Genomic DNA, 15,707 nt, shown 5'->3' with positions numbered 1-15,707 from the left:
TTCAGTTGGATGAGTTCATCAGTAATAGTTCAGTTTGGATGAGTTCATCAGTAATAGTTCAGTTGGATGAGTTCATCAGTAATAGTTCAGTTGGGATGAGTTCATCAGTAATAGTTCAGTTGGGATGAGTTCACCAGTAATAGTTCAGTTGGGATGAGTTCACCAGTAATAGTTCAGTTGGGATGAGTTCACCAGGAATAGTTCAGTTGGGATGAGTTCATCAGTAATAGTTCAGTTGGGATGAGTTCATCAGTAATAGTTCAGTTGGGATGAGTTCATCAGGAATAAAGGCTGATACAGATTACCCATCAGATATAGTTAAGCACACACAACCACACACAGAACCATACACACAACCACACACACGCACAGTCACTCACATACACACACACACTGGATATGAGATGTATTCTATGCTGTGGTCCCAGGTCAGTGTGATCCCTTCACCTCTGAGCCCTGTCCTTTGATTGGTCGTAGAATGATCTGAAGGCAAGCATGGAAATCTGCAAAAATGGCTCTGAAAGAAGGAGAGGAGAGGAGTGAAGAGGAGGAGAGGAGAGGAGTGAAGAGGAGGAGAGGAGAGGAGTGAAGAGGAGGAGAGGAGAGGAGAGGAGAGGAGTGAAGAGGTGAGGTGAGGTGAGGAGAGGAGAGGAGAGGATTGAAGAGGAGGAGAGGAGAAGAGAGGAGTGAAGAGAGGAGAGGAGAGGAGAGGAGAAATAGCTCCTATATAAACTTCTCCACCCTCCTCCTCCTCCTCCTCCCCTGTTAATTGTCTGATGGAGAGTTTAGTAGAAAAGCTGGCCTGTACATGAGGCCAGATCGAAACCTCCCAAGAACCACTGCTGCTCCAGTGACATCAACTTCACTTGCTCTTCAGATAATGACATCACTTCCAGATGTGTGATGTCATCGTGTGGGTGGAGCTTTGAGTCGTTGGTCTTTCCATGTGCTGACCGCCATATCCCATCATGCCATTAGCTCCGTAGAAGTTCACTTCTGCCATGTGCTGGGTCATCTGGTGGGAGAAACGCGTGCGTGCAAACACAAACACAAACACAAACACAGGGTTGAATACTTTAGTCAAATTGTTCCGTTTATGTAAATATCCTGTTTCACACATACTTCCTCATAGAAACACAATCAAACACACGGTCCTCACAAGCATAACAATACATTCCAGGTGTGTGTGTCTCACCTGAGTGATGTTCCACTGTTGCTGCTGACACTGCTGTACTCCGTACACCTGCTGAGGCACCGCCGCCACTCCCCCCTTCATACCGTTCTGCTGAGCTCCCATCATGCCGTTCTGCGGAGCTCCCATCATGCCGTTCTGCTGAGCTCCCATCATGACGTCCTGCTGAGCCCCCATCATGCCGTTCTGCTGAACTCCCATCATGCCGTTCTGCGGAGCTCCCATCATATCGTTCTGCTGAGCTCCCGTCATACCGTTCTGCTGAGCTGCCATAATGTCGTTCTGCTGAGCTCCCATCATGCCGTTCTGCTGAGCTCCCATCATGCCGTTCTGCTGAGCCCCCATCATGCCGCTCTGCTGAGCTTCCGTCATACCGTTCTGCAGAGCTCCCATCATGCCGTTCTGCGGAACTCCCATCATGCCGTTCTGCGGAACTCCCATCATGCCGTTCTGCGGTGCTCCAATCATGCCGTTCTGCGGTGCTCCCATCATGCCGTTCTGCTGAGCTCCCATCATGCCGTTCTGCTGAGCTCCCATCATGCCGTTCTGCTGAGCTCCCATCATGCCGTTCTGCTGAGCTCCCATCATGCCGTTCTGCTGAGCTCCCATCATGCCGTTCTGCTGAGCTCCCATCATGCCGTTCTGCTGAGCTCCCATCATATCGTTCTGCTGAGCTCCCATCATATCGTGCTGCTGAGCTCCCATCATGCCGTTCTGCTGAGCTCCCATCATGCCGTTCTGCTGAGCTCCCATCATGCCGTTCTGCTGAGCTCCCATGATGCTTTGCTGCTGAGCAATCATGTTGTGGGGCACTCCTACCAGGAACGGGGATGTGTTGACCGCTTGCCCCATGACACCGTGTTGAGCCATAAAGCCGTTCTGCTGTGCTAGTACCATTCCGTTCTGCTGTCCTCCCATCACAACGTTCTGCTGTGCTAGTACCATTCCGTTCTGCTGTCCTCCCATCACACCGTTCTGCTGCTGACCACTCAGGGCCATCATGGAGTGTGATGTGATCATGCCTCCTCCCATCGCTCCCCCCTGCGTGGCCAGGGAATGGTATGATCCGTAGTAGCCCAGCTGGGCTGGGTTCATGTACAGGCCAGCTGGAGATAAAATACACGTGTGCCACTGTTTAAGGGTAAAGGTTGGTAGCCTTGGCATGTTCTGTGAACTATCATTAGACTTGATTAAAAATGACCATTGGTAAAGGACAGTTACGAAAAAAACAATAGTGACCACTTCTACTCAAAATCAGCTGGAGGTACAAACCTATACTGACAGAAGAAACACAGTTGAGCCACTAATGTAGCCATAGAATACCATAACATAGGTTCATTTACAGTCCCAAGGACATCAAAGATGATCAACACAGTGACCACCACTTCTCTTACCTCGTGCAGCCAGGTTCTGGTGCCATGTGGGTGTGGTTGCGTAGAGGGAGAGGATGGAGTCCTTAGACATCTTTGTCCTAGAGCCCTCCTGTCTGGGTGCTGAGTCCAGGAACAGGCTGAGGTTCTCGGGTACCGACGCAGCCACACAACCCCTGGGCATGGAGCTACCCACCGGCTGGAGAGAGGAAAGATTGTCACACAGGTTAGTGTGTCTGTCTGTTTGTTTGTCTATCTGTCTGTGTATAACTGGTCCCTCTCTCTGAATCTCACTGTGGAGGTGGTGGAGGAGGCAGGCAGGGGGCTGAATAGATTCAGGTCAGAGTGCATCGTAGCTGGGTTAGCCGCCGCAGGACACCCTCTCTCTCCAGGGCTGGATCTACCATTAGATACAACAGCATGAGGAGCAGGAGCATCTGAAACACACAGACAGAGAGACAGAGAGACAGAGAGAGAGAGACAGAGAGACGGAGAGAGAGAGATTTATTATTTTGGAACTTTTTGCTTGTTTTGGCAATGTTAACATATTTTTCCCATGCCAATAAAGCTTTTTGAATTTAATTAAATTGAGAGGAGAGAGTGAGAGATCGGGAGAGACAGAGAAAGAGAGAGACAGAGAAAGAGAGAGAGAGAGAGAGAGAGAGAGAGAGAGAGCGTGAGTTTTTGGACACGTCAGTACTATTTAGACTGAGTACCTGTTCGTCAACTCCTTGTCGTGTTTGACTTAACCATTCATTATTGGGTTGGCAAGAGCACAAACAGATATAGGACCAGGCTAATGTTGCTACAGATATTGACCAAATCTATTTGTATGTGTAGAGAGGTGTACTGATACCAAGTCCTAGGAGGTCTGAGATAGATGGAGACTGTATCTGTGTCTTTGGGCTGTTTTCTCTCTTCTGAAAGAGTCAACAACAAGGACAGCATGAATAACTGAAGACAAATAAATACCAAACCTAGAATAGAAGATATTTTGTAGAATACTGTACACACATTCAAACTCACCAACTTCATCTTCTCAAACACTACTGGCTCCATGGGGATGTTTTCACAGCTCTTCTCTTTCTAAATGAGGGAGAAGCAGAGGTCAGATGATTGAGAGAGTGAGAAACGTATCCAAAACAAAAACACAGAGACCCAGAAAACCTGAGCGGAACTCGCCTTCACTATGGTGAATCACTAAAACAATACAGAAATACACTACGGAAGGAACAGCACGTCAGAAATCAGCTCAATGTCATTGAAGAATCCATAGACTCTACCCACTTCTGGGAAAATTGGAAAACTCTAAACAAACAACAACACGAAGAGTTACAGTATTTATCCAAAACGGAGATAAATCACTTCTCCAGTCTTTTTGGCTCTATAACAAAGAACAAACAGCAAAAACATATACATGATAAAATACAAATCTTAGAATCAACTATTAAAGACTCCAATTACATTGAATGAACTACAGGACAAAATACAAACAGACCAACCCAAAAATAACTGTGGTGTTGATGGTTTCCTCAATGAAATTATGAAATATACAGACCACTAATTCCAATTGGCTATACTTAAACTCTTCAACATCATCCTTAGGTCTGGCATTTTCCCCAATATTTGGAACCAAGGACTGATCACCCCAATCCACAAAATTTGACAAAAATTTGACCCCAATAATAACTACTGGGATATGCGTCAACAGCCACCTTGGGAAAATCCTCTGCATTATCATTAACAGCAGACTCTTACATTTGCTCAGTAAAAACAATGTACTGAGCAGATGTAAAAACATTTTTTTTACCCAAGTACAGTACGACAGACCACGTATTCACCTTGCACACCATCAAATCAAATAACATTTTATTGGTCACATACACATATTTAGCTGATGTTATTTCGAGTGTAGCGAAATGCTTGTGTTCCTAGCTCCAACCAAGGAGGACCTACAGCAGCACCTAGATCTTCTGCACAGATTCTGCCAGACCTGGGCCCTGACAAGCCTGGGCCCTTACAGACCTGGGCCCTGACAGACCTGGGCCCTGACAGACCTGGGCCCTGGCAGACCTGGGCCCTGGCAAACCTGGGCCCTGGCAAACCTGGGCCCTGGCAAACCTGGGCCCTGACAGACCTGGGCCCTGGCAGACCTGGGCCCTGGCAAACCTGGGCCCTGACAGACCTGGGCCCTGACAGACCTGGGCCCTGACAAGCCTGGGCCCTTACAGACCTGGGCCTTGACAGACCTGGGCCCTGACAGACCTGGGCCCTGACAGATCTGGGCCCTGGCAGACCTGGGCCCTGACAGACCTGGGCCCTGACAGACCTGGGCCCTGACAGTCAATCTCATTAAGACAAAAATAATGGTGTCCAAAAAAGGTCTAGTTGCCAGGACAACGCATACAAATTCCATCTAGACACCGTTGCCCTAGAGCACACAAAAAAAACGGTACAAACCTCGGCCTAAACATCAGAGCCACAGGAAACTTCCACAAAGCTGTGAACGATCTGAGAGACAAGGTAAGAAGGGCATTCTACGCCATCAAAAGGAACATCAAATTCAACATACCAATTAGGATCTGGAAAATCTGGGCTTGGATAACAAAATCAAAAAAATCGTATAATAATATAGGACAAAACACACATCACGACAAGAGAGACAACACTACATAAAGAGAGACACCACAACACTACATAAAGAGAGACAACACTACATAAAGAGAGACACCACTACATAAAGAGAGACACCACTACATAAAGAGAGACACCACAACACTACATAAAGAGAGACACCACACCACTACATAAAGAGAGACACCACAACACTACATAAAGAGAGACAACACTACATAAAGAGAGACACCACAACACTACATAAAGAGAGACAACACTACATAAAGAGAGACAACACAACACTACATAAAGAGAGACAACACAACACTACATAGAGAGAGACAACACAGCACTACATAAAGAGAGAGACCACAACACTACATAAAGAGAGACACCACAACACTACATAAAGAGAGACACCACAACACTACATAAAGAGAGACACCACAACACTACATAAAGAGAGACACCACAACACTACATAAAGAGAGACAACACAACACTACATAAAGAGAGACACCACAACACTACATAGAGAGAGAGACACCACAACACTACATAAAGAGAGACACCACAACACTACATAAAGAGAGAGACACCACAACACTACATAGAGAGAGAGACACCACAACACTACATAAAGAGAGACACCACAACACTACATAAAGAGAGACACCACAACACTACATAAAGAGAGACACCACAACACTACATAAAGAGAGACCTAAGACAACACTACATAAAGAGAGACACCACAACACTACATAAAGAGAGACAACACAACACTACATAAAGAGAGACAACACAACACTACATAGAGAGAGACACCACAACACTACATAGAGAGAGACCTAAGACAACACTACATAAAGAGAGACACCACAACACTACATAAAGAGAGACACCACAACACTACATAAAGAGAGACACCACAACACTACATAAAGAGAGACCTAAGACAACACTACATAAAGAGAGACACCACAACACTACATAAAGAGAGACAACACAACACTACATAAAGAGAGACACCACAACACTACATAGAGAGAGACACCACAACACTACATAAAGAGAGACACCACAACACTACATAAAGAGAGACACCACAACACTACATAAAGAGAGACACCACAACACTACATAGAGAGAGAGACACCACAACACTACATAAAGAGAGACACCACAACACTACATAAAGAGAGACACCACAACACTACATAGAGAGAGAGACACCACAACACTACATAAAGAGAGACACCACAACACTACATAGAGAGAGACAACACAACACTACATAAAGAGAGACACCACAACACTACATAGAGAGAGAGACACCACAACACTACATAAAGAGAGACACCACAACACTACATAAAGAGAGACACCACAACACTACATAGAGAGAGAGACACCACAACACTACATAAAGAGAGACACCACAACACTACATAAAGAGAGACACCACAACACTACATAGAGAGAGACACCACAACACTACATAAAGAGAGACACCACAACACTACATAAAGAGAGACACCACAACACTACATAGAGAGAGAGACACCACAACACTACATAAAGAGAGACACCACAACACTACATAGAGAGAGAGACACCACAACACTACATAAAGAGAGACACCACAACACTACATAAAGAGAGACACCACAACACTACATAAAGAGAGACACCACAACACTACATAAAGAGAGACACCACAACACTACATAGAGAGAGAGACACCACAACACTACATAAAGAGAGACACCACAACACTACATAAAGAGAGACACCACAACACTACATAGAGAGAGAGACACCACAACACTACATAAAGAGAGACACCACAACACTACATAAAGAGAGAGACACCACAACACTACATAGAGAGAGAGACACCACAACACTACATAAAGAGAGACCTAAGACAACACTACATAAAGAGAGACACCACAACACTACATAAAGAGAGACAACACAACACTACATAAAGAGAGACACCACAACACTACATAAAGAGAGACAACACAACACTACATAAAGAGAGAGAGACACCACAACACTATATAAAGAGAGACACCACAACACTACATAAAGAGAGACAACACAACACTACATAAAGAGAGACCTGAGACATCAACATAGCAAGGCAGAAACACACAACAACACAACATGACAACAACAGCATGGTAGCAACACAACGTGACAACAACAGCATGGTAGCAACACAACATGACAACAACAGCATGGTAGCAACACAACGTGACAACAACAGCATGGTAGCAACACAACGTGACAACAACAGCATGGTAGCAACACAACATGACAACAACAGCATGGTAGCAACACAACATGACAACAACAGCATGGTAGCAACACAACATGACAACAACAGCATGGTAGCAACACAACATGACAACAACAGCATGGTAGCATCACAACATGACAACAACAGCATGGTAGCAACACAACATGACAACAACAGCATGGTAGCAACACAACATGACAACAACAGCACAAACGGCAAGAAGGTACTGTAGAGATATACATATTTTAAAACGTTATTTAACTAGTCAGTTAAGAACAAATTCTTTTTTACAATGACGGCCTACCAAAAGGCCTTGTGGAGACGGAGGCCTGGGATTAAAATAAATAAATACAATGTAGGACAAAAACACACATCACAACAAGAGACACAACACTACATAAAGAGATACCCAAGACAACAACATGGTAGCAGAACAAAACATGGTACAAGCATTATTGGGCACAGACAGCAGCACAAATGGCAAGAAGTTAGAGACAACAATACATCACGCAAAGCAGCCACAACTGTCAGTAAGAGTGTCCATGATTGAGTCTTTGAACGAAAAGATGGAGATAAAACTGTCCAGTTTGAGTGTTTGCTGCAGCTTGTTCCAGTTGCTGGCTGCAGTGAACAGAAAAGAGGAGAGGCCCAGGGATGTGTGTGCTTTGAGGACCTTTAACAGAATGTGACTGGCAGAATGGGGGTTGTATGTTGGAGGATGAGGGCTGCAGTAAATATCTCAGATAGGGGGGTATGAGGTCTAAGAGGGTTTTATAAATAAGCATCAACCAGTGGGTCTTGCGACGGGTATACCGAGATGACCAGTTTACAGAGGAGTAGAGAGTCCTGCGAAAGTATTCACCCCCTCTTGGCATTTTTCCTATTTTTTGCCTTACAACCTGGAATTAAAATAGATTTTTGGGGGGTTTGTATCATTTGATTCACACAACATGCCTACCACTTTGAAGATGCAAAATATTTGATTTTGTGTAACAAACTAGAAACAAGACAAAAAACTTGAGTGCTCTTAACTACCCCCTCCAAGTCAATACTTTGTAGAGCCACCTTTTGCTGCAATTACAGCTGCAAGTCTCTTGTATGTCTCTATAAGCTTGGCACATCTAGCCACTGGAATTTTTGCCCATTCTTCAAGGCAAAACTGCTCCAGCTCCTTCAAGTTGGATGGGTTCCGCTGGTGTACAGAAATCTGTAAGTCATACCACAGATTCTCAGTTGGATTGAGGTCTGGGCTTTGACTAGGCCATTCCAAGACATTTACATGTTTCCCATTAAACCACTTGAGTGTTGCTTTAGCAGTTTGTTTAGAGTTATTGTCCTGCTGGAAGGTGAACCTCCGTCCCAGCCTCAAATCTCTGGAAGACTGAAACAGGTTTCCCTCAAGAATTTCCCTGTATTTAGCGCCATCCATCATTCCTTTGATTCTGACCAGTGTCCCAGTCCCTACTGATAAAAAAAACATCTCCACAGCATGATGCTGCCACCACCATGCTTCATGTTGTTGGGTTTGTGCCAGACAGAGTTTCCCACATGCCTTTTGGTGACCTCCAAATGTGTTTGCTTATTTTTTTTCTTTAAGCAATGGATTTTTCTGGCCACTCTTCCATAAAGCCCAGCTCTGTGGAGTGTACGGCTTAAAGTGGTCCTATGGACAGATACTCCAATCTCTGCTGTGGAGCTTTGCAGCTCCTTCATGGTTATCTTTGGTCTCTTTGTTGCCTCTCTGATTAATGCCCTGCTTGCCTCGTCTGTGATTTTTGGTGGGCGGCCCTCTCTTGGCAGGTTTGTTGTGGTGCCATATTCTTTCCATTTTTTAATAATGGATTTAATGGTGCTCCGTGGGATGTTCAAAGTTTCTGATATTTTTTTATAACCCAACCCTGATCTGTACTTCTCCACAACTTTGTCCCTGACCTGTTTGGAGAGCTCCTTGGTCTTCATAGTGCCACTTGCTTGGTGGTGTCCCTTGCTTAGTGGTGTTGCAGACTCTGGGGCCTTTCAGAACAGGTGTATATATACTGAGATCATGTGACATTTAGATTGCACACAGGTGGACTTTATTTAACTAATTATGTGACATCTGAAGGTAATTGGTTGCACCAGATCTTATTTAGGGGATTTATAGCAAAGGGGGTGAATACATATTGCACACACCACTTTTCCGTTCTTTATTTTTTAGATTTTTTTAAACAAGTTACTTTTTAAAATTTCAGCCACAACTCCGTGAGGCACAAAATATTACAGTATTTAATTATTATTTAATTTTTTGACCTTTATTTAACTAGGCAAGTCAGTTAAGAACCAATTCTTATTTTCAATGACGGCTTAGGAACAGTGGGTTAACTGCCTGTTCAGGGGCAGAACGACAGATTTTTACCTTGTCAGCTCGGGAATTCAATCTTGCAACGTTTGGTTACTAGTCCAACGCTCTAACCACTAGGCAACCCTGCCGCCCCCCCTCTAACCACTAGGCTACCCTGCCGCCCCCCTCTAACCACTAGGCTATCCTGCCGCCCCCCTCTAACCACTAGGCTACCCTGCCGCCCCCCTCTAAGCACTAGGCTACCCTGCCGCCCCCTCTAACCACTAGGCAACCCTGCCGCCCCCTCTAACCACTAGGCTACCCTGCCGCCCCCTCTAACCACTAGGCTACCCTGCCTCCCCCTCTAACCACTAGGCAACCCTGCCACCCCCTCTAACCACTAGGCTACCCTGCCGCCCCCTCTAACCACTAGGCTACCCTGCCGCCCCCTCTAACCACTAGGCTACCCTGCCGCCCCCTCTAACCACTAGGCTACCCTGCTTCCCCCCCTCTAACCACTAGGCTACCCTGCCGCCCTCCCTCTAACCACTAGGCAACCCTGCCGCCCCCCCTCTAACCACTAGGCTACCCTGCCGCCCCGTTGGTAGTTTAATCTTCCACGTAGGTTTATTCGATCACCTACGAATTCTCAGAAGGCTGCCTGCCCTTCGGCCCCTTTTTCTCCGCCTTCTCTTCCCGCAAATCACGGGGATTTGGGCCTGTTCCCGGGAAAGCAGTATATCATTCACCTCGGGCTCATCAGACTCGTGGTGAGTAATCGTAGTCCTGATTTTATTTTCGGTCATAGCGGCAACATTATGTGCAAAATAAGTTAAAATAAGTTAAAAAGTAAGTTGCAAATAACACAAATAAACTAACAAAAAAACACAATTGTTTTGGAACAAATAAAACGTCAGCCTTGTTCTCCGGCACATCAGTAAAAACAACATTATAAACATTAAGGGCAGCTGTGAGGAGGAGGGTTTATTCTCCAGGTCTTTAACCGTTTTCCAGAACTTCTTTGGGTTAGACCCACAGAGAGAGAACTGCTCCTTAAAGTCACTAACTTTGGCCTTCCGGACAGCCTGAGTGCCTGAGTATGCGTGTACCGAGCCTTTCACCACATGGAAATGCAAGATCATGGTTGAACCAGGGGCTGAACCTGTTTTTAATTCTACTTTTCTTTACGTTAACAATTCCACTGAAAATATCCAAGGAGAAGGTCCTTGATATCAAGCTGAACTACACCATTAACAGAAAACACCACACTACTATACCTATCAGGATTATTAGTGAGGATAACATCAAAATACTGGAATCAGTTATAGAACCCATTGGCCTTTTATGGTTGGGAGGTCTGTGGTCCGCTCACCAACCAAGAATTCATAAAATGGGACAAACATCAAATTGAGACTCTGCATGCAGAACTCTGCAAAAATATCCTCTGTGTACAACGTAAAACACCAAATAATGCATGCAGAGCAGAATTAGGCCGATTCTCTAATTATCAAAATCCAGAAAAGAGACGTTAAATTCTACAACCACCTAAAAGGAAGCGATTCCCAAACCTTCCATAACAAAGCCATCACCTACAGAGAGACGAACCTGGTCCTGGGGGCTCTGTTCACAAACACAAACACACCCCATAGAGCCCCAGGACAGCAACATAATTAGACCTGTCACGAACCGGCTCAAAGCCCGTAACAAAGGGAGACAACGTGGAGATAAGGAGTAGCAAAACATATATTTATTAACTAAATAACTAAGTATAATATACAATGGTGTGTGTAATCAGTAATCAGTAGTGTAAGTGAGTGTTTTGCATGCATGAATGTGATAAAGCAGGGTGTTGAAAGGTGCCAAAGCAAACAAACAAAAGGCCACCAAGAACCACAACACAATCTACAAAGGTGTCTGCATGGAGAGAGTCTCCTCCATGAATGTGGAAGAGGTCTATTTATCCTGGGAGACACCTGGCCCAGGTGTTTCCCATGTAGCTGACGACCCTCCCAACTCCGCCCACCGGCATCCTAATAAGGAAACAAGAACAAAGACAGAATACGGCAGACAGAGTGGGAGGGTCGTCACATTCCCCCCCATAAAACCGGGGACCAGCAAGGACCCCGGAACAACATACCAGCCTCCCACGTCCCAAATTGACACAGGCCTCCCGCGTCCCAAATTGACACAGTCCTCCCGCGTCCCAAATTGACACAGTCCTCCCGCGTCCCAAATTGACACAGGCCTCCCGCGTCCCAAATTGACACAGGCCTCCCACGTCCCAAATTGACACAGGCCTCCCGCGTCCCAAATTGACGAGGGGTTATGTGTTCACATCTCCACCTGCACCAACCAACCTCCTCCTCCCCAGACCTCAGCAACCTTTGTGCATAGGAAGCAATATTTTAAGAGGAAAGAAGAACACAAGACCAGGAGGGAACAGACAGGAAAGATAGAACATGACACCCCGAAACAATGGTCAGTCACGTAAACATTCAGGAACATGGCACAAAAGACCAACAGCTACAAACTCCAACGAAAAGAACATCAGGGTCCTTCTTAATTTTTACAACTCCCAATGATTCATAGTCACTTCCAACGATTCATAGTCACTTCCAACGATTCATAGATTTCACGTGCCCTACTCGTCAGTGGCACCTGCCAATAGCCTTTTAACAGGTCAAATTTGCTCACAAACTTAGCTGCACCGACTTGATCAACACAGTCCTCCATCCGAGGAAGAGGAAATGAATCTGGCTTTGTGACACTGTTTACCTTACGGTAGTCCGTACAAAAACGGTTTGTTCCATCCGGTTTACTGACCAAGATACAGGGAGAAACCCAACTGGAGAAAGAAGGCTCTGCTATCTTACTCTCCAGCATGTACTTGACCTCAGCATCCAGACAACGTAATTTCTCTGAAGAAACTCTATAGAACCGCTGACGAATGGGGTCAGCACCTCCAATGTCAATATCATGTTCTATTAAGTTTGTACGTGTAGGTGTATCAGAAAACAAACCTGGAAATCTCTGAATCAGACCAACCATTTCTTTCCGCCCATCAACAGGTAGGTGAGTGAGAAGACAGTCTAAAATATCCAGTGTTTCTGAATTTTTCAATCTACCCTGCAATATACAATCGTCAGGACCAGGAACATCTTCCTCCTCATGCACAGATCTAGCACGACAAGAACCCAAGGAAACAACGGTATCAGCCAAAAGAACAGGTTTTACCGTCCTCTGTAGAATCCCACTGTTCAGTCTCAGAGGAAGGTGCATAATAGGGTTAACAGATTTACATGGCACAGCTGGTGTGCTTTCCTCCGTTCTGGAGTGGCAACTAGATAATTTTGCTCAGTGTACTGGCGCACCACTGTATATGGACCTTGAAACTTGGCTTGAAAAGGAGAACCAACAATTGGCAGCAGAGCAAGAACCTGGTCACCTGGACTAAAGTGACGAGGCTCAGTTCGGCGATCAAATATGCCCTTCATCCTCTCCTGTGAAGATGATAACTTCTCTTTAGCCATTTCACCAGCGGCGTACAGCCGTCGCGGAAATCACACACATACGATAACAGGGACTGAGGAGGCTCGGGAGACTTCCAGTCATCCTGGAGAACAGATAAAAGTCCACGCACCCTATGTCCAAACACAAGGTCATTTGGACTGAAACCTGTGCTCTCCTGTGAAACTTCCCTAGCGGCTAACAGTAACCAAGGCAACCCCTCCTCCCAATCCTTATCCATCTCAGTACAATAAGCTCTCAACAAAGACTTAAGTGTTTGATGGAAACGTTCCAGTGCTCCTTGACTTTGCGCGTGATAGGCGCTAGACAAATTGTGTTTAATATGGAGCTGTTGAAGAACCTGACCAAACAGATTAGAGGTAAAATTAGATCCTTGATCACTCTGAATGACCTTAGGGATTCCAAACAATGAGAGAAACTGAGTCAAAGCTTTTAACACCGATTTAGTCGTGACAGATCGGAGAGGATAGGCAGCAGGAAACCTAGTGGTCTGACACATCACAGTGAACAGGTAACTGCTACCCTTTTTAGAATGAGGCAGAGGACCCACACAGTCAATAATCAGATACTCAAAAGGTTGGCTGAGTACAGGAATAGGAAACAATGGTACTGGTTTAATAGCTTGATTAGGCTTACCAGTTAATTGACAGGTGTGACAAGTTTTGATAAAATCAGAAACATCCCTCTTTAATCTAGGCCAAAAGAAATGTCTTAATATGCCATTGTAGGTTTCTCACCCGCATATGTCCAGCCACGTCGCTGTGAGAAGTTTCCAACACCAACTCATGAAGTTTAACTGGTACAACAACCTGACTAATTGCCTCCCCCAGAAAAACACTATCATGAGACACCCACTTTCTCATCAGGACATCCTCTTGGAGAAAATAGCCATGGGCGACATCTCCCAACTGTTCTATAGGCACAATTTGATCACGCAACTCTTCCAACGTGGGGTCATCCCGTTGCGCCTTGATTAGATCTGAGCGGGTTACAGATAACGGGATAACAGGGAAAACAGTGACATACTTTGTATTATTATCATTAGTCGGCGCAGTGACCAGTTCGCCACGGCTCATAGAACGTGTCACTGCACACGCAGAGAACACCTCTGGGAAACTCTGTACACTCTCATCAGGAATCCCAACAAATGACGGCTTAGTGGAAACCACTAGAGATGGAAACACGACAGGCCATACACGCTCACCAGCCAAGTTATTCCCAAGGATAACATCGATACCCTCAATAGGCAACGAAGGACGCACACCCACAACAACTTCACCCTGCACCAGCCCACAATCCAACATCAGTTTATGCAATGGAACTGACAGAGTGTTCAAACCTATTCCCCTAATTAGAACACTATTCCCCGAATCAGTCTCAGCAGAAAAGGGTAACACAGACTCCAACACAAATGATTCAGAGGCACCTGTGTCTCTCAGGATCTTCACTGGCACTAGGTCTTTACTTCCTAACATAGACACAAAACCTTCCGTAATGAAAGGTAAATAGTCTGGATCAATATGGACTTTCACATTCTCCTGGGCCTGAGGAAATGAGTCATGAATGAACTGATGTGGAACAGGTGCAGCTAACGCAGTAGGCTTAGATTTAGCGTAAGCACCCTTTGACCTGAGAAGTGGACATTCGTTTTTCCAATGACCTGAACCTTGACAGTAGTGACACTCCTGCCCAAAGTCAGCTTTACCATGGGAGTCAGGTTCAACCCTAGTTGAATAGAACTCTGCCGGAGAACCAAAGTATCTCGGTGAGCGAAGCCCAAATCTATCCGAACGCCCCCACTCTTTCCGAATACGGGGCTCTGCAAAGACACTTTTGTGAGTCAACACATACTCGTCCGCCAAAACCGCAGCTTCAGCAACATTCTTTACTTTCTGTTCATTAATATACGTGGCAATACGATCAGGAATTGTGCCCTTAAATTGCTCTAACATAATCAGATCACACAGCCCTTGGAAAGTCACAACTGCAGAGGCGGAACACCAGCGATTAAACTGTAAAGTTAACTGTCGCGCAAACTCAACATGAGTCTGGTTATCATCCCTTTTTAAAGTTCTAAATCTTTGGCGGTAAGCCTCAGGGACCAATTCATAAATCTGTAACACAGCTGTTTTAACTTTATCATAACTGGCACTATCGTGTACACTAAGAGCTGAATATGCTTCCTGCGCTTTACCAGTCAGCACACACTGCAACATTAAAGTGCGGTCAGAATCAGGCCAACTCCTAGCGTCAGCAACCCGCTCAAACAACGAAAAGAATGTCTCGGGGTCCCTTTCATTAAACCGAGGCAATAACCGTAAGTTCCCAACAATATCAAATGTCTCTGGGGCAGGACCAAAAGCGGAACTA

General features: G+C 45.3%; 1 protein-coding gene across 1 annotated transcript in view; it reads right to left on the bottom strand.

Moving 5' to 3' along the window:
- Positions 1-745: 745 nt before the first annotated feature.
- LOC115124498 (stromal membrane-associated protein 2-like) overlaps positions 746-15,707 on the bottom strand; it is a 40,207-nt gene continuing 25,245 nt past the window's right edge. Inside the window, exons 5-11 of the mRNA XM_065020136.1 lie at positions 3,589-3,648; positions 3,419-3,482; positions 2,857-2,999; positions 2,587-2,761; positions 2,195-2,298; positions 1,196-1,783; positions 746-1,015 (exon numbers count right to left, since the gene is read on the bottom strand). Coding sequence (XP_064876208.1) covers positions 887-1,015; positions 1,196-1,783; positions 2,195-2,298; positions 2,587-2,761; positions 2,857-2,999; positions 3,419-3,482; positions 3,589-3,648 — 1,263 coding nt within the window. The 3' untranslated portion in view covers positions 746-886. The remainder of the gene's footprint in view (positions 1,016-1,195; positions 1,784-2,194; positions 2,299-2,586; positions 2,762-2,856; positions 3,000-3,418; positions 3,483-3,588; positions 3,649-15,707) is intronic.

This window comes from Oncorhynchus nerka, linkage group LG7 (genome assembly GCF_034236695.1).
Source record: "Oncorhynchus nerka isolate Pitt River linkage group LG7, Oner_Uvic_2.0, whole genome shotgun sequence".
Lineage (NCBI taxonomy): Eukaryota > Metazoa > Chordata > Actinopteri > Salmoniformes > Salmonidae > Oncorhynchus > Oncorhynchus nerka.
The sequence above is the reverse complement of the archived record's forward strand: the minus strand, read 5'-3'. Positions and strand labels throughout refer to the sequence as shown.